Source organism: Rhinoderma darwinii, chromosome 1, assembly GCF_050947455.1.
Source record: "Rhinoderma darwinii isolate aRhiDar2 chromosome 1, aRhiDar2.hap1, whole genome shotgun sequence".
Lineage (NCBI taxonomy): Eukaryota > Metazoa > Chordata > Amphibia > Anura > Rhinodermatidae > Rhinoderma > Rhinoderma darwinii.
In genome coordinates this window covers 363180398-363208102 of record NC_134687.1, presented here as the reverse complement: position 1 = coordinate 363208102, position 27705 = coordinate 363180398, and the positions used below count along the sequence as shown (strand labels likewise).

Genomic DNA, 27705 nt, shown 5'->3' with positions numbered 1-27705 from the left:
GCATATAAAAAGACAAAATTAGTAAGTTTACTAAAATAATGTTTTGAATGCACACCTGATTATTATTTTCGTTTTTTCCTCGTGCCAAAAGCCATAATGTCTTTATTTTTCCGTCAATATAGTCCTATGAGGGCTTGATTTTTGCGGGACGAGTTGTAGTTTTCGTAGCACCATTTATTTTGCCATATAATGTACTAGGAAACGGTAAAAAAATGAATTGTGGGGTAGAAAATGGAAAAAAACAGCGATTCCTCCATGGTTTTCTGCGCGCCGTTTTTACGGAATTCACTGTTCAATTAAAACAACATGTTAACTTTTCTGTGGGTCAATAGGTTTACGGCGATACCAAATATATATTGTTTTTTCTATATTTTACAAGTAAAAATCTAAGTGTAAAAAATACAATTTATTTTGTGTCGCGAAAGTCCGAGACCCATAACTTTTTTATTTTTCCATCGATTAAGTGGTATGAGGGCTTACTTTTTGCGGGATAAACTGTAGTTTTTAATAATACCATTTTAGTGTACATGCAACGTTTTGATCACTTTTTATTTAATTTTTTGAGGGAGATGAGGTGACCAAAAATAAGAGATTCTGGCATTGAATTATTTTTTTACGGCGTTCACCGTGCAGGTTAAATAATGATACATTGTAATAGTTCAGACTTTTACGGTTGCGGCGATACCAATTATGTTTATTTTTTTTTTTACTATGCTCTAGGGGGGGAAATGGGAAAAGGTTTATTTATTTTTTTTACTTTTTTTTAATGTAAGAAATAAAAATCAAAACACAAATCTATTTAACTCATTTTTAGTTTTGTTTTTTATTAGTCCCCCTAGGGGACTTCAACCAGCGATTGTTAGATCACTTGCACGATATACTGCAATACTAATAGGTGCACAAAGATGGCAGACCTGGGGGCCTTCATTAGGCCCCCAGGCAGCCATAGCAACCATCGCCCCCCCGCAATTGTGTTGCGGGGGGGGGGATGAGCTGTTAGAGGGGGTCGCCCCCCTCTTTCTAACGATTTAAATGCTGCGGTCGCTATTGACCGCAGCACTTAACTAGTTAAACGAGCAGGATCACGCTCGAGCACGATGCCGCTAGTTACTCTGAAGTGTCGGCTGTAACATACAGCCGACACCGGCATCATATGGAGCGGGTTCACTCAGTGAGCCCGTTCCATACTTCCCCCTACCCGACTTTGGCGTATGGATCAGTCAAAGGTCAGGAAGGGGTTAAGGCTCGTTCGCATCAGCGTTTGGCTTCCATTCATCAGCTCCGTTCAACTTTTCAATCTGAGAAACCGATGAATAGAAAGCCGAAGGGAAACTATAGCTTCCATTTGCATTATTATTGATTTAGATGGCAATGCTTCTGTCGCAGTTGGTTTCAGTTTTTTTTCACGGAAACAATAGCGTAGATTCCGCTATTGTTTCCGTAAAAAACAAACTTTATGGAACGGAAACCAACTGCAACAGAAGCAATACCATTGAAATCAATGGTAATACAAACAGAACATATAGTTTCCATTCATCAGTTCCTCCGATGGAAAGGTTTAATGGAAACGATGAACGGAAACCAAACGCTGATATGAACAGGCCCTTAATTCTGAATTCCCTAAAAGAGCGTATGGAAATAGTTTTTTTATTTTTTTTTTTAAATTGGACAACCTCTAAGTTTTCATACATTTCAGCAAGAATATGGTAAAGCAACTTCTGTACCTCTTTTCTTCTTTTGCTCTTAAAAACTCTGCTTGTTTTAAGACTTGCACCATTACAGATTCCATAGACCCACTGTTTATCTTGGCCAAATTCCTTGTTGATGATCTCCGTCTAGTTGAAGTGCATCCTATATCTTCCTCAAGTATTTCACAACTTTTAGAAGTTAACGCTGCAGATGTTTTCTCTCTCAGGTTCCTAAGATACAGAAAACCAAATATTTTTTGTATTAAAAGAAACGCAATGCACTGTGTAGAACAAATTAGAGAGTTGCTTAAACAGCAATTCTCCAATACGTTTAGTTGTATGATTTCTAGTAGCTACAAAAAGATCAAGATTCAGCAGGGAAGTCATGTGATTTCCAAACTTCACACGGCTGCAATGTTCCATAAACGGTGGGCTATTGTCTGTAAAAGAACTGGAAAGATGTAAGGAAATTAAATTGTTTTAGGGGTTAAAACCAGTAAAGGTGGCTCTGGAGATTAAAGAGACTCGGCCACCACATTATAAGTGGCCTATCTTCTACATAATATGATCGGCGCTGTAATGTAGGTAACAGCAGTGGTTTTTATTTAGAAAAACTATTTTCACCAAGTTATGACCTATTTTAGCTTTATGCTAATGACTAATGACTAATGCCCAACTGGGCGTTTTTTACTTTTGACCAAGTGGGCGTTGTGGAGAAAAGTGTATGACGCTGACCAATCAGCGTCATACACTTCTCTCCATTCATTTACTCTGCACATTGTGATCTTACTAGATCACTATGTGCTGTCACATACACACACACACTAACGTTACTCAAGTGACCTGACAGTGAATCGACATCGCTTCCAGCCAGGGCGCGATGTCTATTCACACTCCCAACACTTAGCTAACGTTTGTGTGGGACTTACAGCACAGCAAGCGTGATCTCGCTGTAAGCTATCATTTACAGAGTGATCTCGCGAGATCACGCTTGCTGTGCTGTAAGTTCCACACAAACTTTAGCGAAGTGTCGAGATTGTGAATAGACAGAGTCCTGGCTGGAGGTGGTCTATTTACTGTCAAGACACTTCAGTAACGTGTGTGTGTGTGTGTGTGTGTGTGTGTGTGTGTGTGTGTGTGTGTGTGTGTGTGTGTGTGTGTGTGTGTGTGTCTGCACATAGTGATCTAGCAAGATCACTATGTGCAGAGTAAATGAATGGAGAGAAAAGTGTATGACGCTGATTGGTCAGAGTCATACACTTCTCTCCACAACGCCCACTTGGTCAAAAGTAAAAAAACGCCCAATTGGGCATTAAGTCACAAATTTTTCTCAGAATGGTGAGGGTGCCCCTTATCTTTTGAGTGGATTTTACGTGGAAGAGTTTAAAGAGGCTCTGTCACCAGATTATAAAATGCCCCATCTCCTACATAACGTGATCGGCGATGTAATGTAGATAAACAGTGGTTTTTACTTTGAAAAACGATCAATTTAATTAGTTTAACCCCTTAATGACCAGGCCATTTTGCGCGTTAATGACCAAGGATTATTTTTTGTCGCATTCCAAGAGTCGTAACTTTTTTTTTATTCCGTCGACATAGCCGTATAAGGGCTTATTTTTTGCGGGACGAGTTGTATTTTGTATTTGAACCATTTTTAGATTCTTATAATATATCGAGTCACTTTTATTAACTTTGAGAGAATTGAAAATAAGCAGCTATTCCAGCATTGATTTTCACGTTATAAATTTACACCGTTTACTATGCAGCGTAAAATAACATGTTAACTTTATTCTATGGGTCGGCACGATTAAGGGGATACCAAATATGTAAAAGGTTTAATATGTTTTCCTACGTTTGCACAATAAAAACCCTTTTAGAAAAAAATTACTTGTTTTTGCATCGCTGCATTCAAAGAGCCGTAACTTTTTTATTTTTCCGTGTATGTGGGCTTGATTTTTGCGGGCCAATGTGTAGTTTTCATTAGTACTATTTTGGGGTACATAGGACTTATAGATTAACTTTTATTTAATCTTTTGTTTTTTTCACAAACTTTATTTAACTGCTTTACATTTTCCACCAGGGGACTTCACTATGCGATCTGCCGATCTATAATATATAATGCTTTAATGCAATCTAAGACAGACCTGGGGGTCTTCGTTAGGCCCCCGGCTGCCATGGAAACCCGACGACGACCCGCGATTTCTTTGCGGTGGCGCTGATGGGGTGACAGAGGGAGATCCCTCCCTCTGTCAAACACAGATGTCGCTGTTGACAGCGGCATTTAATGGGTTAAACTGCCGGAATCGGAGCGGGCTTAGATTCTGGCAGTTGCAGCAGGAGCCAGGCTGTGTATAACAGCCGTGCTCCTGCCGCTGATCGCGTGTGTACACTGTCAGTACCCGCGCGATCAGAGGAAGGATATATCCGTCCTTCTGCGCGAACTAGCAGCTGCAGAGCACGGATATATCCGTCCTTCGCCGTTAAGAGGTTAATATACAACTGGGCGTGTTTTAACTTTTTTTTTTTACCAACTGGGCTTTGTAAAGACCAATCAGCGTTATACACTTCTCTTCATTCATTTTTAGCAGTACTCGCAACACAGTGTGAGCTCGCGAGAACAAGCTGTGCTGTCACATACGCCCACATTAACTTTACCAAAGTGTCTTGAGAGTGAGTAGACATCGCTTTCAGCCAGGATGAGGTCTATTCACACTCCCGACAGAACTTAACTCACACAGCTTGCTCTTGCGAGATCACGCTGTGCGGTCATTTACAGAAACTTTACCAAAGTGTCAGGAGTGTGAATAGACATCGCATCCTGGCTGAAAGCGATGTCTATTCACTCTCAAGACACTTCGGTAAAGCTAATGTGGGAGTATGTGACAGCACAGCATGATCACGCTGTGTTGCGAGTACTGCTAAAAAATTAATGAAGAGAAGTGTATGACGCTGGTCAGCGTCATACATTTCTCGTTACAACGCCCAGTTGGTAAAAAACACGCCCAGTTGTCTATTAAGAAACGAATTAAATTGATCGCTTTTCAAAATAAAAAAAAAACACTGTTGTGATCTACATTACAGCGCCGATCACATTATGTAGGAGATGGGGCATTTATAATCTGGTGACAGAGCATCTTTAACGTCATTTTTGATATGGGCCATTTATATATTTATGCCAGTTAAAGGGGTTTTCCCATCAGAGACATATGACATACCCACAGGATGTGTCAAATGTCAGATAGATGCGGGTCCCATCTCTGGGACCCGCACCCATCTTTAGAGAGGTATAGAACAACTGGATGCCAACCGGCAGAAAAAGCCCTCTTTTTCCAACTACCATAAACCATTAAAATTTTAAAATCTTTATTAGGCTATATAAGCAAATAGACGAACCACATAAATGGATTAAAATAATCATGCATGCTGCTAGAAAGGATCTGCATAATGCGATACCGAATAATTTTTGTGGCGGTAGGCACTTGGGGTGATAGTACCTAGAGTACCAGCGGCTGCAGAACGCTGTACCTACATTAAATGCAAAGTATCAATAGGTCTAGTAACAAAGCATGTATTTAAAATTCAAGAGCCCCCCCCCCACCCCCCCCCGACATGTTTCACTACACTGGTTGGCATCCAGTTATATATTGATTATGCGCCCGATAACTACCAGGGTCTCCTTTTTTTGTTTTCGTGCATCTTTAGAACAGGGCCCCCTAATCCCCATTCTAGCTTTTTGTGCTTACGTGGACTCCCGGTAACTTCCTTATTACACGGTCGGGAGTTACGGAAACAACGTAACTCGCTGAGCTACACGGTTTACGTAACAGCCACTCACTACTACTACTCCCGACCATGTAATCAGGAAGTGGCCAGGAGTCCACGTGTGCACAAAAAGGGGACCCGGTTCTAGAGATAGGTGCGGGTCCCAGCGGGGACACCCGTATCTGACATATCCTGTGGATAGGTCATAAATGTCCCTCATTGGAAAACCCCTTTAATCATTCCCTCTCATTCAAGGCTAAATACATGTAATGCTTTAATATTTTCTTCTAACTAAGATTCTCCGTGCTCCTTATTAGTATAGTTGCTCTTCGCTGTACCTTTTACATCTCCAGGGCATCTTTTCTATGAACTGGTGCCCAGAACTGAACAGCATATTGCAGAGGCCGCCGCACTAAGGAACTAATGTAAAGTCGTAATATGTCCCTGTCCCGCGAGTCCATGGCTCTTAACACACAACAGTATCTTCCTGGCTTGAGATGCAGCCGATTGACATTGCATATAATGCAATCTTTAAAATGTTATTATAATGTAAATCTTTTAATCTTTCCTCATAACTTAGATTCTCCATGCCCATTATTAGTTTAGTTGCTCTTCTTTGTATTTTTTCCATCTCCAGGGCATCCTTTCTATGAACTGTAACCCAGAACTGAACTGCATATTCTCGATGAGGTTGCAGTCATGTGAAGTGGTAATATGGCTCTGTCCCAGGAGTCCATGCCTCTTTTAGTACATTAAAGTAAGCTACCTGCTTAAGATGCAGCTGATTGACACTGCATTCCCTGATAGATTATTGAATGTACCCCAAAAACATTAGGTTTTATGAAAATTTCAATTTTTCAAAAGAACTAAGGTTTAGAATTTAAAAACAAAAATGTTTGCTTGTTCCAGAGGTAAGAAGACCATTTCCAGGGGCGTGGCCAACTGCTGATGTGAGAGGACGTGTGCGGCGGTAGCTCGGGCCAGCATCCTGCTTATTATCATCCGGAGACGGTTAAACCTGCCAAAATTCCCTACCAACTGCGAAAGAAGGGAAGGACATCTTCCAAGAAAAGCATGGGTCAGACTAAAGCCACAAATGCGGCGGCAAAACTTAAATCTTATGCCCGCGTGGTGAACAAAGATGGCGCCGGCGGGAGCTCCTCTGTCAGCGTCTGCAATGGTAATGGCTGAGGCAGACGATCCTGTACCTCCCGTCTCTGATAAAGAGATCACGCCTCGTCTGAGCTTTTAAAGAGGCTCTGTCACCAGATTTTGCAACCCCTATCTGCTATTGCAGCAGATTGGTGCTGCAATGTAGATTACAGTAACGTTTTTATTTTTAAAAAACTAGCATTTTTGGCCAAGTTATGACCATTTTTGTATTTATGCAAATGAGGCTTGCAAAAGTCCAACTGGGCGTGTTGAAAAGAAAAAAGTCCAACTGGGCGTGTATTATGTGCGTACATCGGGGCGTGTGACTGGCTCACTAAAAACAGACGCTCTGCTCGTCGCTGATCTGTATGGATGTTCAAGTTGGGTGAATATAGCTGAAATATGGAACTCATGGATATCCCATAATTGACAATTGTAATTTCTGATGGGTGCAAACTTATGTGCTGTTGATACGGACCTGTATATTGTTATTTAATGCAGAAGGTTGCGTGGAATAGATGGTATTGGTTGCTTTGTTAGGATATCTAAATTTCCTCATCTTATTACTGTAGTGGAAATGTCAATACCAAATGTGGGTTACTAATTGGGGATCAGTTATCGATATATGTCTAGATTTTTCTTTGTTAAAAGGTGCTGACCGGGAGAGAGGCGTTGCAGCACTTGGATACTTTTGAGTCTTTACGGCGGAACTCCGCTAGCTGTAGAGACTACCCCCCTAGATTCTAGGCTGCGAAAAGTTCGCTCCTGTTGAGCAATGTGTTTAAAAAGATACGTTATGCAAGTTTATGGGTCAAATCAGATTGCTGCAGACATGTATGCATACACATTACATGTATTAAAGTGTAGCTAAATGTTCGACAAACTTCTGACATGTCATAGTGACATGTCAGAAGTTTGTATTGGTGGGGGTCTGAGCAGAGACACCCAATCGCTAGAACGAAGCAGCTGAAGCACTCGTGTGAGCGCTCAGCTGCTTCGTTTCTGTTCAGCTTTTTCTGGAAAGCTAATGTATCGGAGTACAGGCTCATAGACTTTCTATTGAGTCCGTACACCAATACATTTCCGGAAAAAGCTGAAAAGACACGACGCAGCTGAGTGCTCACACGAACGCTTTTGCTGCTTCGTTCTAGCGATTGGTGGGGGTCTCAGTGCTCGGACCCCCACCAATACAAACTTCTGACATGTCACTTTGACATGTCAGAAGTTTGTCGAATGTTAAGCTACACTTTAAGGATACTAAGTTACATATACTGGATCAGAAATTTTAGTGTTCAGGTGTTGGTTAATAGTGCTTTGGGATGTGACTCTCCGATATGTAACAATACTGGGGAATGGCGGGATTACAGTTAATGTCCTGGAATGTGCGAGGTATGGGTTCTCCTGAAAAGAGACATATGATATTTGCTGTTCTGAGGCGACAGCCTCATTTGACTTGTCTGCAAGAAACGCACTTAACAGCTGACACGGTTCAGACTCTAAACAAACCCTTGTTACATTGGGTTGGTCATGCTTCCCACACATCTTACTCTAGGGGAGTGGCCATTTTGGTGCATTCTGGGCTCAGATGGAAACTGCTCCAGTCCAACATTGATCCTAATGGGAGATTTATTTTTCTACAGGCAGTAATTGATGTGTCCCCATGTGAAATAGGTATCTACAATCCCCCACCGGCCACATTGGAGATTATTCAGGATGCAATGAGATTTGAGTCATCATATCTGGGCTCCCGTATTATATTAATGGGGGATTTTAACCTTCTTATGGATTCCTTTAAGGACAGTCTTCATAGACCCATGGGACAGTTCCACCGGACCATCACAATTGAGCCTACTTATGTTAGAAATGGGGTGAATAGATTTATGTAGAGCTACCCATATTGGTATTAGATAGTTTACGTGTCATACTTCACAACACAGAATAGACTATATTTTTGGATCTCCTGCCATTCTCCATGAAGTAGACTCTATATTGCATTTACCGAGAGGGATTTCGGACAATAGTCCGGTACTGGTGAAATTGAAACAGGCGCAAGTTGGTTGAAGGGGTCCAACTCGTCCAGAATGACCGAATACCTGATCATTTGTCGACATTTATAGATGCCCATTCTTGAATGGAGAATCGCATACTTGTGTGGGATACACTTAAGGCCTATTTGAGGGGGGTGTCTCCGGTCTTCCATATCGTATGTTAAAGGACCAGTGTCACGGGAAAAAAAATTGATATCAATTTGCATTGTGTTTTATTATAAAAAAAATTATTTATGTTTGTGTTTTACTTTTTTCTTTTTTCTAATTTTTACTGCTCTATGGGGGCTGCCATTTTGTTTTTCATCTCTGTATGTGTGGATTAACGACACATACTGAGATGGAATACGGCAGCTACAGTGCATAGGCGTCAATGAACGGGAGCCGTTCCATTGACTTTGCTCTATGGCTCTGTACTGCGCAGACGCAGGTCAGAGTCACACAGAGCAGAGCAGCTGTTTGCAGGGAGAGAGCAGGCGCCATCTTGAAGACCAGCTGCACTGCAGGTAAGATGTGTGTCTCTGCATGTCCCACTCTCTATCTCACAGACCCCTGCTCTCGTGTCCCCCGACGCCCCCCCCCCCCCTATATGAAGGACACATGATGCAACTGTACTGGGAAAGCCCTGAACGATAAATCTCTAGTTGTGCTGAGACTGTTTGGGGATGTGACTAATGAACCTCTCAGTCTCAGCACAATTAGAGAGATTCATTAGTCACATCCCCAAGCACACTCCAGTAGGAGGGGTAATGGTGGTCACCCAGCTTTCCCAGACCCCTGAACGATAAATCTCTCTAGTTGTGCTGAGACTGAGAGGTTCATTAGTCACATCCCTAAACAGTCTCAGCACAACTAGAGAGATTTACCGTTCAGGGGTCTGGGAAAGCTGGGTGACCACCATCACCCCTCCTACTGGAGTGTGAGATTCATTAGTCACATCCCCAAACACACTCCACTAGGAGTAATGGTGGTCACCCAGCTTTCCCAGACGCAGATATAACCAGGAAAGGGCTGGATGGACTGGCTGAGGGTGCACAGGGTTTTTGGTGATCCCCCTCTGTCATGTGATCGGACCTAGGTTACCGATTCATCAGACGGGGTTCATGTGACTATAAATCTGTCCATAACAAGAGCCCGTGCACTCAGGACAAGCCCTGCCCTCATGCCGTAGTTGTGTGGTTCTGTCTGCAGTGATGGGTCTGACACCCGCCTCCCCATCGTGTCATCTCAGGACAGAAAGGGTGCCCGGATTGGAGACACAGCGCCGCACCTGTCCTCAGGTTGTGTCTCGTATTGCAGTTCACCTCCATTGAAGTGAATAGGACAGAGCTGTAATACCACACACGACCTGAGGACAGGTGCGGCGCCATGTTTTCCTGGACGACCCCTTTAAGTGTGTGTATACGGGCGCCGCTGATCAGCTGTTTTGAAGAATCAGCGGCGCACACACGCACACACACACACACACACACACACACACAATCAAGCGTATGTGTTTTTTTGGCACGTAAAATGTGCAAAAAAAAAAAAAATCATGTCAAATACACAGCATGTGAACCGGTCAACTGAAAACTCATTCACTTCACTTTCATCATTCTAAGGCTGGGTTCACACGACCTATTTTTAGGCGTAAACGAGGCGTTTTACGCCTCGATTTACACCTGAAAAGACAGCTCCAATACGTCGGCCCATTCATTTGAATGGGATTGCCGATGTACTGTGCCGACGACCTGTAATTTTACACGTCGCTGTCAAAAGACTGCGCGTAAAATAACAGCCTCGGCAAAGAAGTGCAGGACACTTATATACATTATATGCAGGACACTTCTTGGGACGTAATTTGAGCCGTTTTTCATTGAATTCAATGAAGAACAACTCCAAATTACGGCCGTAATTGACGCCTCGCAAAACGCGAGTACGAGCAATTACGTCTGAAATGACGGAGCTGTTTTCTCCTGAAAACAGCTCTGTCATTTCAGACGTAAATGCAGTTAGCGTGTACACATACCCTAAGGGTATGTTCACACACAATATTTTCAGCTGAAAAATCGGAAGCAGAACGCCTACAAGCATCTGCCCATTGGTTTCAACGGGAAATACGGCGTCTTGTTGCAACAGGGAGTTTTTTACGTGGTCGTTTTCCAAAAACGGCACGTAAAAAGACGGCCACCAAAATGAAGTGCACATCACTTCTTGGGACGTTTTTGGAGCCTTTTTTCATTGACTTTATAGAAAAACAGCTCCAAAAACGGCCGTAAAAAACGCGAGTTTGATTAAAAAATGGCTGAAAATCAGGAGCTGGTTTCCCTTTGTTTAGTAAGCGTGTGAACATACCCTTAGCCTTTTGGTGTGTCCTATAACTTCTGCCAGCTGCAGAATCACACCCAAAATGGCTGCCGGACACTGCTTAGCAATTTGAAGACACCTTTTCCTGGCTTGTAGGAGGGAGAGGTGAGATTCCCTCCCACATTTACGGCAGCTGCGTGTCAGGTTGCTTTGCCTTATTCACCTTGCTGCAATTCTGAGAAGTGCCCCCCCCCCTGGTGGCCAACATAGGAAAACATGTCAAATTATTATTTCATTTTTAATACTTTCCACCATGTGGGAAAAAAAAATAAAAAATACAGCAAAAAACGTATAAAATATAATAGAAATAAGTAACGACACAAAAATAAAATAAAAAAAGGGCTTCATTCGCAACACATTCCCTTTAAGGGTTACCCCTGACTTCAAATATTTGGGGATTAATATTGCTAGGGACAGTTCTCGATCTTCAGATTTAAACGTCACACCCTTGTTGCAGTATCTTCGGGATAAACTTCAAGCGTGGAAACTTTTGCCTCTGTCGGTGGCAGGACGCATAAATTTATTGAAAATTATTGTTTTGCCCAAGTTATTGTACATCCTGGAACACGTAGATGTGATTGTGCCTAAAAGTTTTCAGAATGGTGAACTCACCGTTTGCGCCGTTTGTATGGGGGGGGGGATCTAAACTTAAACTTTCTACTCTTCAGAGACCTAAGGATGAAGCTGGAGCTGCGTTGCCAGATGTATTCTTGTATTATCTGGCAGGCCAGCTTCGATACCTGGTGACTTGCGTCTCTCCCCCCTTGACTTCTAATGCCGAATTTAATTTGGCTCATATCCTGGGCTTGAAGACTTTGTGGCCAGTATTGGAGCCACATGACTTTAGCAACTGCTCTTTGTTACCCTTGCACAAGTTAGAAAGACGTGTTTGGCAGCAAGCTAAATCTAGAATGGGATTTGAGGGGGTGGTAGCGGACGTCCCACTATGGGATAACCAGAGTTTTTCCCACCTTTTTGGATTACTGGGGAAGAGTTACTGGATTTCTAGGGATGTACATACCTTGTTACAAATTCTTAAGGCAGATAATTCTGTCATGTTGGTGAGTGAGATTCGAGAGGCCTTTAATATACCTCCTGGGGATAAATAATATTGTATGCAATTTCATCATGCAGTGGTTACTCAGTTTCCACCGGCGTCCACCACATTTTCTAGTTTTCTCCTGGTGACACTTTTGGGTACCCAGACAACGAGGGGGTACGTATCTCTGATTTACTCTCATTTACTGGATGCCAAATTGTGATTGGAACCCATGGTGAGAGAGTAGATGGAGGGAATTAATCCCATTGATGTCTGATGAGGATTGGAAGGAGGCCCGGAGATCTCATTTGTTGGTTTCTCCTGCTGCAAATAATAAATTGGTGCAATTATATACAGGGTGGGCCATTTATATGGATACACCTAAATAAAATGGGAATGGATGGTGATATTAACTTCCTGTTTGTGGCACATTAGTATATGGGAGGGGGGAAACTTTTCAAGCTGGGTGTTCACCATGGCGGCCATTTTGAAGTCGGCCATTTTTTATCCAACTTTAGTTTTTTCAATGGGAAGAGGGTCATGTGACACAACAAACTTATCGAGAATTTCACAAGAAAAACAATGGTGTGCTTGGTTTTAACGTTACTTTATTCTTTCATGAGTTATTTACAAGTTTCTGACCACTTATAAAATGTATTCAAAGTGCTGCCCATTGTGTTGGATTGTCAATGCAACCCTCTTCTCCCACTCTTCACACACTGATAGCAACACCGCAGAAGAAATGCCTCCCGATCTGACCCCCTTAGACTTATCTTTGGGGTAATCTGAAGGCAATTGTCTATGCTGAGAAGATACGAGATGTGCAGCAACTGAAACTACGGATACTGGAAGCCTGTGCTAGCATTTCTTCTGCGGTGTTGCTATCAGTGTGTGAAGAGTGGGAGAAGAGGGTTGCATTGACAATCCAACACAATGCGCAGCACTTTGAATACATTTACAGTTAAAAAACAAAAGTGTAAAAATAAGAAAATAAAAGTTTTAAAAGTAAAAATCCCTTTTCCCCTCATCAGTCCTTTATTAATAAAAATAGATAAACAAATAAACTATACATAAAAAAAAACTATAAACATATGGTATCGCCGTAATCGTATCGCCCCGCAGAATAAAGTGTCATTTAAAGAGCACGAGTAACGCGGTAAAAAAAAAATTGAATAAAAAAACAATAGTAGAATTGCTGTTTTTTAGTCACCACGCCACCTAAAAATAGAATAAAAACTGAGCAAAAAGCCACATACACCCCAAAAAAAAAAACTACAATGAATTCCTCAAGGGGTCTAGTTTCCAAAATGGGGTCACTTTTGGGGGGTTTCCACTGTTTTGGCCCCACAAGACCTCTTCAAACCTGACATGGTGCCTAAAAATATATTCTAAAAAAACGGAGGCCCCAAAACCCACTAGGTGCTCCTTTGCTTCTGAGGCCGGTGCTTCAGTCCATTACCGCACTAGGGCCACATGTGGGATATTTCTCAAAACTGCAGAATCTGGGCAATAAGTATTGAGTTGCGTTTCTCTGGTAAAACCTTTTGTGTTATGGAAAAAAAATATGGTATTAAAAGGATTTTCTGACAAAAAATAAATATGTAAATTTCACCTCTACTTTGCTCTAAATTCCTGTGAAACACCTAAAGGCTTCATAAACTTTTTAAATGCTGTTGTGAATACTTTGAGGGGTCCAGTTTCTAAAATGGGGTGTTTGATGGGGGTGTCTAATATTTAGGCCCCTCAAAGCAACTTCAGAACTGAACTGGAACCTAAAAAAAAAAAAAAAAAAAAAAAACTAAAAAATGAGGCAATACTTCACTTCTCCTAATGAGCATTGCCTACTCCAAGACGACCCCAGTTTTGACCGTTTTTAGAAACGGAGACCCCTATTAGACCTTTTCAGTGCCCGGTTTTCCCAAGCATACACCACCGAGACGTGTATTTCTATTGATGAGTCCTTGGTACATTTTAAGGGAGGCTTCAATTCCGCCAGTTCCTGTCGGGTAGGAGGGCAAGGTTTGGTATGAAGATGTATAAGCTGTGCGAGAGTGCATCAGGATATACCTACAAATTTAGGATATATGAAGGGAAGGACAGCAGTATTCAGCCCCCAAAATGCCCCCCCTTACTGGGAGGTAATGCAAAAATTGTGTGGGATTTGGTGCACCCACTGCTGGACCAGGGTTCCCACCTCTACCTGGATTATTTTTATACCAGCGTACCAGTACAGAGACCCCCAAACCATACTGCATCCTGGACTACAATAGGTACATGGGAGGGGTGGACTTGTCAGATCAAGTCCTGAAGCCCTACAGCGCCATGCGGTGTGGTATAAGAAGCTGGCCGTACACATCATACAGATGGCATTGTACAACGCATACGTGCTATGTCGATGTGCAGGCCAGACGGGCACTTTCCTGGAATTTCAAGAGGTGGTTATCAAGAAACTAATTTTTAGGGACCAAGAAGGGGGGCACCCAGTACTTCTGGAAGCGAGGCCACACGCATCGTACCAGGGCAACACTTTCCAGAAGAAGTTGGAGTACACAATATATCAATGTGACACGTGTCCCGAAAAACTATAGCTCCGTATGAAAAAGTGCTTCAAAATGGATCATACATCCCTAGATTTTTAATCTACCCCAGTTTTACTTACCCTGATGCACTCCACACATCTTATCCCCCTCATCATTCCACACATCTTATCCCCCTCATCTTTCCCTTCTGAGCCCTGCCGTGTGCCAAGGCAGCTGATACCCTCAATGTGGCTGTTATTGCCATACCAGTGAGAACCCACATTACAGTTTATGGGGTGTATGTCTCCGGTCAAAATGCTCACTACACCTCTAGATGAATGCCTTAAGGGGTGTAGTTTTTAAAACGGGGTCACTTCTTGGGGGTTTCAACTGTACTGGTACCTCAGGGGCTTCTGCATACATGACTTAGCACCAGAAAAGCTCCAGCAGGCCAAATGGTGGTCCTTTTCTTCTGAGCCCTCCCATGGGCCCAATGTCAGTTTATCACCACAAATTGGGCATTGCTGCACTCAGAACAAATTGGGCAACAAAATGGGGAATTTTATTTCTTGTGAAAATAAGACATTTTCAGCCAAAACTACATATTATTGGAAAAAATGTATTTTGTTTGAATTCCCAGCCCAATTAAAAATACGTTATGTGAAAAAACTATGGGGTCAAAATGGTCATAACACCAATAAATGAATTCCTTGAGGGGTGTAGTTTCCAAAATGGGGTCATTTCTGGTGGATTTCCATTGCTTTGATACCTCTGGGGCTCTGCAAAGGCGACATGGCACCCAAAAACCAATCCAGCAAAATCTGCACTCCAAAGAACAAATAGCGCTCCTTTCCTTCTGAGCCCTCCCATGGGCTTAAACGGCAGTTTATCACCACAAATGGGGTATTGCTGCACTCAGGACAAATTGGGCAACAAAATGGGGTATTTTATTTCTTGTGAAAATAAGAAATTTTGAGCTAAAACTACATATTTTTTTTTAATTTCACAGCCCAATTCAAATACGTGCTGTGTAAAAACTGTGGGGTCAAAATGGTAACAACAACCATAAATGAATTCCTTGAGGGGTGTAGTTTCAGAAATCACTTTTGTGGGATTCCTACTGTTTTGGCACCTCAACACCTCTTCAAACCTGGCATGCTGCATAAAATATTTTCTAATAAAAAAGAGGTCTCAAAATGTACTAGGTCCTTCTTTGCTTCTGGGGCTTGTGTTTTAGTCCACGAGCGCACTAGAGACACATGTGGGACATAAAAATAAAAAATAAAAAATGTAAATAAAAAGGAACGATTAATGTCAAATCACATTTCTGATAATAAAAGTGAAAAACTGACAGGCAAGTTAAAGTGTATGTTCACAAATGCCAGAAGTCTAGCAAGCAAAATGGGGGAGCTGGAGGCCTTGATACTGGAAGAAAATATAGATATAGTTGGTGTTGCTGAAACATGGCTGGACTCTTCACATGACTGGGCTGTAAATCTACAGGGTTTTACACTTTTTCGTAAAGACAGGACAAATAGGAAAGGTGGTGGTGTATGTCTGTATGTGAGAAGTGATATGAAGGCGAGTGTGAAAAAGACAATAGTGGGTGAAGACTGTGAGGAGGTTGAAACCTTGTGGGTGGAACTAGAAAGGGAGGTAAACACTGAAAAAATTACTTTTGGTGTAATCTATAGACCCCCCAATATAACTGAGGGGATGGAAGGTCAGATATATAAACAGATGGAGCGGGCTGCACAGGCGGGTACTGTAGTGATAATGGGAGATTTTAATTTCCGGGATATTAATTGGTGTCATGGTTCGGCTTCAACTGCAAAGGGGAGACATTTCCTCAACCTGTTGCAGGAAAATTTTATGGGCCAGTTTGTGGAAGACCCGACTAGAGGTGAAGCTCTGTTGGATCTGGTCATTTCTAATAATGCAGATCTTGTTGGGAATGTCAATGTTCGTGAAAACCTCGGTAACAGTGATCACAATATAGTTACATTTTACCTATACTGTAAAAAACAAACGCAGGCTGGGAGGGCAAAAACATTTAATTTTAAGAAAGCCAATTTCCCCAGGATGAGGGCGGCAATTCAGGATATAGACTGGGAAGAACTAATGTCAAATAATGGAACAAATGATAAATGGGAGATTTTCAAATCTACTTTGAGTTATTATAGTGCAAAATTTATTCCTACAGGTAATAAGTATAAACGACTCAAATTAAACCCCACATGGCTTACACATTCTGTGAAAGGGGCAATACATGACAAAAAAGGGCATTTAAAAAATACAAATCTGAGGGTACAGCTGTAGCCTTTGTAAAATATAAAGAGCTTAATAAAATCTGTAAAAATGTAATAAAATCAGCAAAAATACAAAATGAAATGCAGGTGGCCAAGGATAGTAAAACAAATCCTAAAAAATTCTTCAAGCATATAAATGCAAAAAAGCCAAGGTCTGAACATGTAGGACCCCTAGATAATGGTAATGGGAAGTTGATCACAGGGGATCAAGAGAAGGCAGAGTTACTAAATGGGTTCTTTAGCTCTGTATATACAACAGAAGAAAGAGCAGCTGATGTAGCCGCTGCCGGTGCTGTTAATATATCAGTTGATATACTGAATTGGATGAATGTAGATATGGTCCAAGCTAAATTAAATAAAATAAATGTGCACAAGGCTCCGGGACCAGATGGGTTACACCCTAGAATTCTTAAAGAGCTTAGTTCAGTTATTTCTGTCCCCCTTTTCATAATATTCAGAGAATCTCTAGTGACTGGTATAGTGCCAAGGGACTGGCGCAGGGCAAATGTGGTACCTATTTTCAAAAAGGGCTCTAGGTCTTCCCCGGGTAATTATAGACCAGTAAGCTTAACATCCAACGTGGGGAAAATGTTTGAGGGGCTATTGAGGGACTATATACAGGATTATGTGACAATAAATAGCATTATAAGTGACAGCCAGCACGGTTTTACTAAGGACAGAAGTTGTCAAACTAACCTAATCTGTTTTTATGAAGAGGTGAGCAGAAGTCTAGACAGAGGGGCCGCTGTGGATTTAGTGTTTTTGGACTTTGCAAAGGCATTGGACACTGTCCCCCATAGACGCCTAATGGGTAAATTAAGGACTATAGGTTTAGAAAATATAGTTTGTAATTGGATTGAGAATTGGCTCAAGGACCGTATCCAGAGAGTTGTGGTCAATGATTCCTACTCTGAATGGTCCCAGGTTATAAGTGGTGTACCCCAGGGTTCAGTGCTGGGACCACTATTATTCAACTTATTTATTAATGATATAGAGGAAGGGATTAATAGCACTATTTCTATTTTTGCAGATGACACCAAGCTATGTAATATAGTTCAGACTATGGAAGATGTTCATGAATTACAGGCAGATTTAAACAAACTAAGTGTTTGGGCGTCCACTTGGCAAATGAAGTTTAATGTAGATAAATGTAAAGTTATGCATCTTGGTACCAACAACCTGCATGCATCATATGTCCTAGGGGGCGCTACACTGGCGGATTCACTTGTTGAGAAGGATCTGGGTGTACTTGTAAATCATAAACTCAATAACAGCATGCAGTGTCAATCAGCTGCTTCAAAGGCCAGCAGGATATTGTCGTGTATTAAAAGAGGCATGGACTCGCGGGACAGGGATGTAATAATGCCACTTTACAAAGCATTAGTGAGGCCTCATCTAGAATATGCAGTTCAGTTCTGGGCTCCAGTTCATAGAAAGGATGCCCTGGAGTTGGAAAAAATACAAAGAAGAGCAACGAAGCTAATAAGGGGCATGGAGAATTTAAGTTATGAGGAAAGATTGAAAGAATTAAACCTATTTAGCCTTGAAAAAAGACGACTAAGGGGGGACATGATTAACTTATATAAATATATTAATGGCACATACAAAAAATATGGTGATATTTTGTTCCTTGTAAAACCCCCTCAAAAAACAAGGGGGCACTCCCTCCGTCTGGAGAAAAAAAGGTTCAAGCTGCAGAGGCGACAAGGCTTCTTTACAGTGAGAACTGTGAATTTATGGAATAGCCTACCGCAGGAGCTGGTCACAGCAGGGACAGTAGATGGCTTTAAAAAAGGGTTAGATAATTTCCTAGAACAAAAAAATATTAGCTCCTATGTGTAGAAATTTTTCCTTCCCTTTTCCCTTCCCTTGGTTGAACTTGATGGACATGTATCTTTTTTCAGCCGTACTAACTATGTAACTATGTAACATTTCTAAAAACTGCAGAATCTGGACAATACATATTTAGTAGTATTTCTCTGGTAAAGCCTTCTGTGTTACAGAAAAAAAATGGAATAAAATTGAAATTCAGAAAGAAAAATGAAATTTGCAAATTTCACCTCTACTTTGCTTTAATTCCTGTGAAATGCCTAAAGGGTTAAAAAAACATTCTAAATGCCGTTTTGAATACTTTGAGGGGTCTAGTTTTTAAAATGGGGTGTTTTATGGGGGTTTCTAAGACATAGGCCCTCAAAGCCACTTCAGAACGGAACAGGTACCTTAAAAAAAAGGCTTTTTACATTTTCTTAAAGATATGAGAAATTGCTGTTTATGTTCTAAAACTTGTAACGTCCAAGAAAAATAAAAAAAAAATGTTCAAAAAACGATGCCAATCTCAAGTAGACATATGGGAAATGTGAACTAGTAACTATTTTGGGGGATATAACCATCTGTTTTACAAGCAGATGCATTTAAATTCAGAAAAATTCTATTTTTTCAAAATGTTCTCTAAATTTTGCAATTTTTCACAAATATACACTGAATATATCTAACAAATTTTACCACTAACATAAAGCCCAATGTGTCACGAGAAAACAGTCTCAGATTCGCTTGGATAGGTTTAAGCATTCCGACGTCATTACCACAAAGTGAACTATGTCAGATTTCAAAAATGGGCTCTGAGCCTTAAGGACTCCGCCTTGCTTTGGCCTTAAGGGGTTAAAGCTTCATTAAACGATGAAGCCGATAAGTCTAAAGCGACGGTACACTATGCGTCTTTTGATCAGACTATCTTTATTGAGACAGGTTTCAACTTCCTAGAATTTCAATTTGAAGGTAATTATTTTTATGACAAATGTTTACCAATGGGTTTTTCTTGATCTTTTATTTTGAAGCATTTTCATCTTTTTTACATTGGGTAGTGCAGAAACAAGTTCCTGATGGAGGTGTTCTGCACTATCTAGATGACTTTTTGTTCATGGGTGGTGCTAGTTCCGAGTTCGGTTATTCCTTATTGTTGAAATTTTATGACATTTTTTGGTGTTCCATTAGTGGAAAAGACAGTTTTTCCATGTAGATCATTAGAATTTCTAGGTATTAGAATGGATTCTGAAAGAATGGAATTTAATTTAGTTAGTAAAAAAACAAACAATTGGTATCGCCCTGTCCGTAAAAGTCTGAACTATTACAATATATCATTATTTAACCCGCACGGTGAACGCCGTAAAAAAAAAAAAAAAAGTCAACGCCAGAACCTCTATTTTTTGGTCACCTAATCTCCCACAAAAAAAATGATAAAAAGTGATCAAACCGTCGAATGTACCCCAAAATTGTGTTATTAAAAATTACAGCTTATCCCGCAAAAAATAAGCCCTCATACCACTTAATCGACAGTAAAGTAAAAAAGTTATGGCTCTCGGAATTTGGCGACACAAAATACATTTTCTTTTTTACACTTCGGTTTTTACTTGTAAAAGTAGTAAAATATAGAAAAAAAAAACATTATATATATATATATATATTTGCTATCACCGTAATCGTATTGACCAACAGAATAAAGTGAACATGTTTTAATTGCACAGTGAATTCCGTAAAAACGGCACGCAAAAAAAACATGTAGGAATCGCTGTATTTTTTCATTTTCTACCCCACAAATATTTTTTTTTCCCGTTTCCTATTACATTATATATGGCATAATAAATAGTGGTACGAGAAACTACAACTCGTCCCGCAAAAAAAAAAAAAAAATAAAGCCCTCATAGTACTATATCGAAAAAACAAAAATGAAAATCTGAAACAGGGCTGTGGCAGGAAGGGGGTTAAAGACAGAATTTTATTGTTTACGGATAACAAAAAGGTGTGGTTTTTGCAATAAAGGGTACGTTCACACGCAGTGTTTTCAGGCGTAATTCGGGCGTTTTACTCCTCTAATTACGCTTGAAAAAACACCCCTAATACGCCTACAAACATCTGCCCATTCTTTTCAATGGGAATTACGATGTTCTGTTCCCACGAGCCTTTATTTTACGCGTCGCTGTCAAAATACGGCGCGTAAAATGACGGCTCGTCAAAAGAAGTGCAGGACACTCCTTGGGACGTTTTTTGGAGGCGTTTTTCATGGACTCCATTGAAAAACAGCCGTAAAATACGCAGCGAAAAACGTGAGTTGTTAAAAAAAAAAAACGTCTGAAAATCAGGAGCAGTTTTCGCCTGAAAACAGCTCGGTATTTTCAGACGTATTTTGCTAAGCCGTGTGAACGTACCCTAAACACGTTATCTTCTAAATGTGACTTGGTAGTTTTGTTAAGACATTTAACCTTATGTTGTCTTAAGTTGAATATTTGGTTGGAAGCTAGCCATATAGAAGGCAAAAGGAACGATATAGCAGATTCAATATCTCGTTGTCAGTGGCAGAGGTTCAGAACGCTAGTGCCAAAAGCGGAGCTTTGTGGAATTCCATGTCCTCATTTATGGAATCTGATTTGGGACTAATCTATGTTAACCCTTTCATGCCGACAATCTGTAGATACACGTCCTTTTCGCACATACCCCGTGCTGCCAGGACGTGTATAATACAGATCTTTGTTCCAGCCGGCATAGCGTTGTGAAAAGCGCTCGGATGCTGGCTGTGTGAGTGGCTTCCCAGCACCCTGTTCTCTGACAGCCGAACCGATTGGTTCGGCTACAGAGACTATGATCACCGTTATTAACGGCTTCCTGACCGCCCACAGTAAATTCACGTCGGCGCTTGCTGGGCTCTGTGCAGTGCCGACGTGAATTCACAGTGGGTGTTAAAAGCGTGCTGTCAATCCCTGCCTCTGGTCCCAGTGACATGATCGGGACCTGATTGGTTCAGGTCCTGATCATGTGAATGCAGGGAAAGTTTGTTGTAGCAACAAACTGGAAAGTTTTTTGCTACAACAAACTTTCCCGAGGACCGATTGCGGATGCTGCAGTCGGTTGCACGGCAAAAATCGGAGGTCATACAACAGCCTCCGGTCTGCCATTCACGGAAGCCTATGAGGACCAGTTGATCCTCATAGGCTTCCTGTCAGTGACTCTCAACGTCACACTGACAGTTTATAACACGTTACACTACCTAGGTAGTGTAATGTATTATAGCAGTCATCAGTGCTGCAGGTCTAAAAGTAAAAATAAATAAATAAAAATGTTTTATAAAAGTGTAAAAAAAAAAAAGTTAAGTTACAAAAACATAAAATGCTTTTTATCCTATAAGAAGTCTTTTATTATAGGAAAAAAAATAAAACGTTAAAAAAGTACACATTTGGTAGCACCACGTTCGTAACGACCCCAACTATTAAAGCTATAATATAATTTTTCCCGCACGGTGAACACCGCAAAAAATAAACAATACTAGCATCACTATTTTTTTGGTCATCACCCCTCCCAAAATATAGAATAAAAAGTGATCAAAAAGTCGCATGTACCACAAAATAGTACCAATAAAAACTACAACCCGTCCTGGAAAAAACAAGCCCTTACACAGCTTTTTTGACTGAAAAATAATAAGAAAATTATGGCGACACAAAAAAAGAAATAATTTTATAGAAAAGTGATTTTATTGCGCAAACGCCACAAAACATTAAAAAAACATATACATATGGTATCGTCGTAATCGTACTGACCCGCAGAATAAAGTAAAATGTCATTTATAGCGTATATAATGTATGTTTTTTTGTCACTGCTTGCCAAAAAAAAATCTAATAAAAAGTGATAAAAAAAAAAAAAAAAAAAAAAAAAATCACATGTACCCTAAAATTGTACCAATGAAAACTACAGATAGTAAAGTAACGAATAAGCCCTCGCACGGCTCCGGTGGAGAAAAAATAAAAAAGTTCTGGCTCTCAGAATATAGCGAGAGTGTCCAATTGTGCAGAGTGTCCAAAAGCAGATAAGATTGTACACCATTTATCAGAGCGACACTGGCCACACATCTATGAATTATTTACTCCATTATTATACCCCCTTATTATGCCCTGATGTACTCTGCCCAGCTTACATAATGCCCCCACATTATAAACTGAAATACCAGTAAAATCCAAAACAGAACTATTAGGCTATGTTCACACGGAGTATTTTGGGGGAGGAATATCTGCCTCAAAGCTCCAAACGGAATTTTGAGGCAGATATTCCTCCCCCAAAACACTCCGTGTGAATAGCAATTATCGCGCCGTTTTTCGCCCGCGGCCATAAAACACGCTTTCTCCTGCCTCCCATTGAAGTCAATGGGAGGTCGGACGCGGAAGCGCCCGAAGATAGGGCATGTCGCTTCTTTTTCCCGCGAGGCAGTTTTACTGCTCGCGGGAAAAAGACGCCGACGCCTCCCATTGAAATCAATGGGAGGCGTTCTCGGGCCGTTTCTGCCGAGTTTTGCGACGCGGTTTCCGCGTCAATAAACTCGGCAAAAGACCCCGTGTGAACATAGCCTTACCAAGCAAAATCTTCGCTCCAAAAGCCAAATGGCGCTCCCTCCCTTCTAAGCTCTGCCGTGGGTCCAAATAGCAGTTTATTACCACATATGGGGTATTGCCGTAATCGTGAGAAATAGCTTTACAAGTTTTGGGGGTGCTTTTTTTTTATTCTTTATTCCTTGTAAAAATTACTATTTTTTAAGAAAAAATTTTTTAGATTTTCATTTTCACAGACATATTCCAATAAATATAGCAAAAGATGTGTGGGGTCAAGATGCTAACTGTACCCCTAGATAAATTCCTTGGTGTGTAGTTTCCAAAACCACTTTTGGGGAGATTCCACTGTTTTGGCACCACAAGACCTCTTCAAACCCGATATGGTGCCTAAAATATATTCTACAAAAAGGAGACCCCGGTGCTTCAGTCCATTATCACACTAGAGCCACATGTGGGATATTTCTAAAAACTGCAGAATCTGGGAAATATATATTGAGTTGCATTTCTCTGGTAAAACCTTCTATGTTACAGAAAAAAAATGTATTACAAATGAATTTCAGCAATAAAAATAAAATTTGTAAGTTTCACCTCTACTTTGCTTTAATTCCTGTGAAACGCCTAAAGGGTTAATAAACTTTCTGAATGCAGTTTTGAATACTTTGTGTGCAGTTTTTAAAATGGGGTGATTTATGGGGTCTATTACATAAGGCCCTCAAAGCCACTTCAGAACTGAACTGGTTCTTGACAAAATAGCCTTTTGAAATTTTCTTGAAAATGTGAGAAATTGCTGCTAAAGTTCTAAGCCTTGTAACGTCCTAGAAAAATAAAATAATGTTCAAAAACCAATGCAAATATAAAAGTAGACATATGGGGGATGTTAATTAGCAACAATTTTGTGCGATATTACTATCTGTTTTACAAGTAGATTACATTTAAAATTAGAAAAAATATAATTTTTGCAAATTTTCTTTACATTTTGGTGTTTTCCACAAATAAGCTATGAATTTATACACTAACAAAGTACCATATGTCACGAGAAAACAATCTCTGAATCACTTGGATAGGCAAAATCATTCCAGAGTGATTACCACATAAAATGACACGTCAGATTTGAAAAAATGGGGCTGATCATTGAGGCATCGATGACCCTTGGTCCTGAAAGGGTTGACATTCAGAGATCTTTGGCTCCAAGAACATGGGCTGATTATTCAGCTGCTTGGAAGGAGTGGGTTACTTTTTGTGTTAATGAGAACTGTAATTTCTTTCATAATGAGGTAGGTCTAGTTTTGACATTTGTATGTAGCTTGATTAACCCCTTCAGGACCAGCCCCATTTTTTCAAATCTGACATGTGTCAATTTATGTGGTAATAACTCTGGAATGCTTTTGCCTATCCAAGCGATTCGGCTTTTGTTTTCTAGTGACCCATTGTACTTTATATTAGTGTAAAAAAGGTGGTCAATAAATTAATTGCTTATTTGTGAAAAACACCAAAATTTAAAAAGAATTTGCTAAAATTATTTTTCTAATTATAAATGTATCTGCTTATAAAACAGATAGTAACTATTTTGTGGGGTATTACTATTTCACATATTCCATATGTAGACTTTATATTTGTATCTGTTTTTGAACATCCTTTTATTTTTCTAGGACGTTACAAGGCTTAGAACTTTAGCAGCAATTTCTCACATTTTCAAGAACATTCCAAAAGGCTTTTTTTTCAAGGACCAGTTCAGTTCTGAAGTGGCTTTGACGGCCTTATGTAATAGATAGACCCCATAAATCACCCCATTTTAAAAACTGCACCCCTCAAAGTATTCAAAACAGCATTCAGAAAGTTTATTAACCCTTTAGGGTATGTTCACACGATGAGAGGCATTTACGTGTGAAAAGACAGACTGTTAACAGCTGCCTCGTTTCACACGTAAATGCTCCTCCTCGCATTTTGCAAGCCGTCTGAGACGCTCGTAAATCTTGAGCTGTGCTTCATGGAGTTCAATGAACTGCTCAAATTACGTCTGAAAGAAGTGTCCTGCACTTCTTTTGACGAGGCAGTCCATTTACGCGTCGTCGTTTGACAGCTGTCAAACGACGACGTGTAAATTACAGGTTGTCTGCACAGTACGTCGGCAAACCCATTCAAATGAATGGGCAGATGTTTGCCGACGTATTGCAGCCCTATTTTCAGGACGTAAAACGAGGCATAATACGCCTCGTTTACGTCTGAAAATAGGTCGTGTGAACCCAGCCTAAGGCGTTTCATCGGAATTAAAGCAAAAGTAGAGGGGAAATTCAAATTATAATTTTTTTTTGCTGAAATTCATTTGTAATACATTTTCTTCTGTAAGACAGAAGGTTTTACCAGAGAAACGCAACTCAATAGTTATTGCCCAGATTCTGCAGTTTTTAGAAATATCCCACATGTGGCCCTAGTGTGGTAATGGACTGGAGCACCGGCCTCAGAAGCAAAGGAGCACCTAGTGGGTTTTGGGGCCTCCGTTTTTTTAGAATATATTTTTAGGCACCAAGTCAGATTTGAAGAGGTCTTGTGGGGCCAAAACAGTGGAAATCCCCCAAAAGTGACATGGTTTTGGAAACTACACACCTCAAGGAATTTATCTAGAGGTATAGTTAGCATCTTGACCCCACAGGTCTTTTGCTATATTTATTAGAGTTTGTCTGTGAAAGTGAAAATCTACTTTTTTTCTGAAAAAACAAAAAGCACTTGCAAAGCCCCTGAGGTACCAAAACAGTGGAAACACCCCAAAACTGACCCCATTTGGGAAACTACACCCCTTAAGGAATTTATCTAGGGGTATAGTGAGCATTTAGACCCCACAGGTCTTTTGCAGAATATATTAGAATTAGGCCGTGAAAATGAATATCAACATTCTTTCCACAAAAATGTTGCACCCCAACATTTGTAAAGCAATTTCTCCCAAGTTCAGCAATACCCCACGTGGTCGTAAATGCTTTTTCAGTAGAAATTAATTAACCCTTTTAGGACTGATCCATTTTTTGCTTTTACATTTTCGTTTTTCCCGCCCTGCTTTCCAAGAGCCATAACTTTTTTTATTTTTCCGTCAGTAGAGTGGGGTGAGGGCTTATTTTTTGCGGGATGAGTTGTAGTTTCTAGTGACACCATTTATTGTACCGGGAAACTGAAAATAAAATTTTCAGGCTGATATTGGAAAAAGTTGCGATTCCTCCATAGTTTTTTGGGTCTCGTTTTTACAACTTTCACCGTGCGGTAAAAACAACTTACATTTTTTCTGAGACTTAATACGATAACAAATTTAATTTTTTGTTTTTTTTTAGATTTTACTACTTTTAAAGTAAAAACGATTTGTTAAAAAAACAAAACTTTTTGTTTCACTACATTCTGGGAGGCATCAGTTTTGTGTTTTTTTTTGGTCGATTGAGTGATGTGAGGGCTTATTTTTTGCGGAACGAGCTGTAGTTTTTATTGGTACCATTTTTTATTTATTTTTTTTACATACAACTTTTTGATCACTTTTTATAAAAATTTTTGTAAAAGCTAAAGTGACCAAAAATCTGCGATCTTGGCGTTTTAAAGTCTTTATTTTTTATGGCGTTCCCATTGCGAGTTAAATAATGGTCTATTGTAATAGTTGGGACTTTCACGGATGCAGCGAAACCAGTTTATTTTTTACATTACTTTAAGGCCTCATTTACACGAGCGTGTGCGTTTTGCGCGCGCAAAAAACGCTGCGTTTTGCACGCGCAAAAGGCACTTGGCAGCTCCGTGTGTCATCCGTGTATGATGCGCGGCTGCGTGATTTTCGCGCAGCCGCCATCATAGAGATGAGGCTAGTCGACGCCCGTCACTGTCCAAGGTGCTGAAAGAGCTAACTGATCGGCAGTAACTCTTTCAGCACCCTCGACAGTGAATGCCGAACACAATATACACCAACCTGTGAATAAAAAAAGACTTTCATACTTACCAAGAACTTCCTGCTTCCCCCAGTCCGGGCTCCCGGCCGTTGCCTTGGTGACGCGTCCCTCTCTTGTCATCCGGCCCCACCTCCCAGGATGACGCCGCAGTCCATGAGACCGCTGCAGCCTGTGATTGGCTGCAGCCTGTGCTTGGCCTGTGATTGGCTGCAGCTGTCACTTGGCCTGAATTGTCATCCCGGGAGGTCGGACCGGAGTTATCGGTAAGTCAGAACGTCTTTTTTTTTTTACAGGTTCATGGATTTTCGGAGCGGAAGTCACTGTCCATGGTGCTGAACCAGTTTAACGCTTTCAGCACCGTGGACAGTGACTGTCTCCTGACGTCGCGTACCCGAACATTTTTTACCGGTTTCGGTCAAAACGAGTTTGGCCGAACCCGGTGAAGTTCGGTGCGCTCATCTCGAATTTGACACTCCGTTTGGATGTTTGTAAACAGAAAAGCACGTGGTGCTTTTCTGTTTACATTCAGGAGTTTGACAGCTCTTGCGCGAATCACGCAGTTC

The 27705-nt window shown here is 40.7% G+C and overlaps 1 protein-coding gene across 2 annotated transcripts in view; it reads right to left on the bottom strand.

Moving 5' to 3' along the window:
• The window catches only part of BRD10 (bromodomain containing 10), an 88822-nt gene that overhangs the window by 49709 nt on the left and 11408 nt on the right, over positions 1–27705 (bottom strand). Inside the window, exon 2 of one of the 2 annotated variants that reach the window (XM_075827329.1) lies at positions 1725–1919. The exons of the other annotated variant lie outside the window; for it this stretch is intronic. Within the exon in view, the coding sequence (XP_075683444.1) occupies positions 1725–1919 (195 nt within the window). The remainder of the gene's footprint in view (positions 1–1724; positions 1920–27705) is intronic. 2 annotated transcript variants of the gene reach the window in all.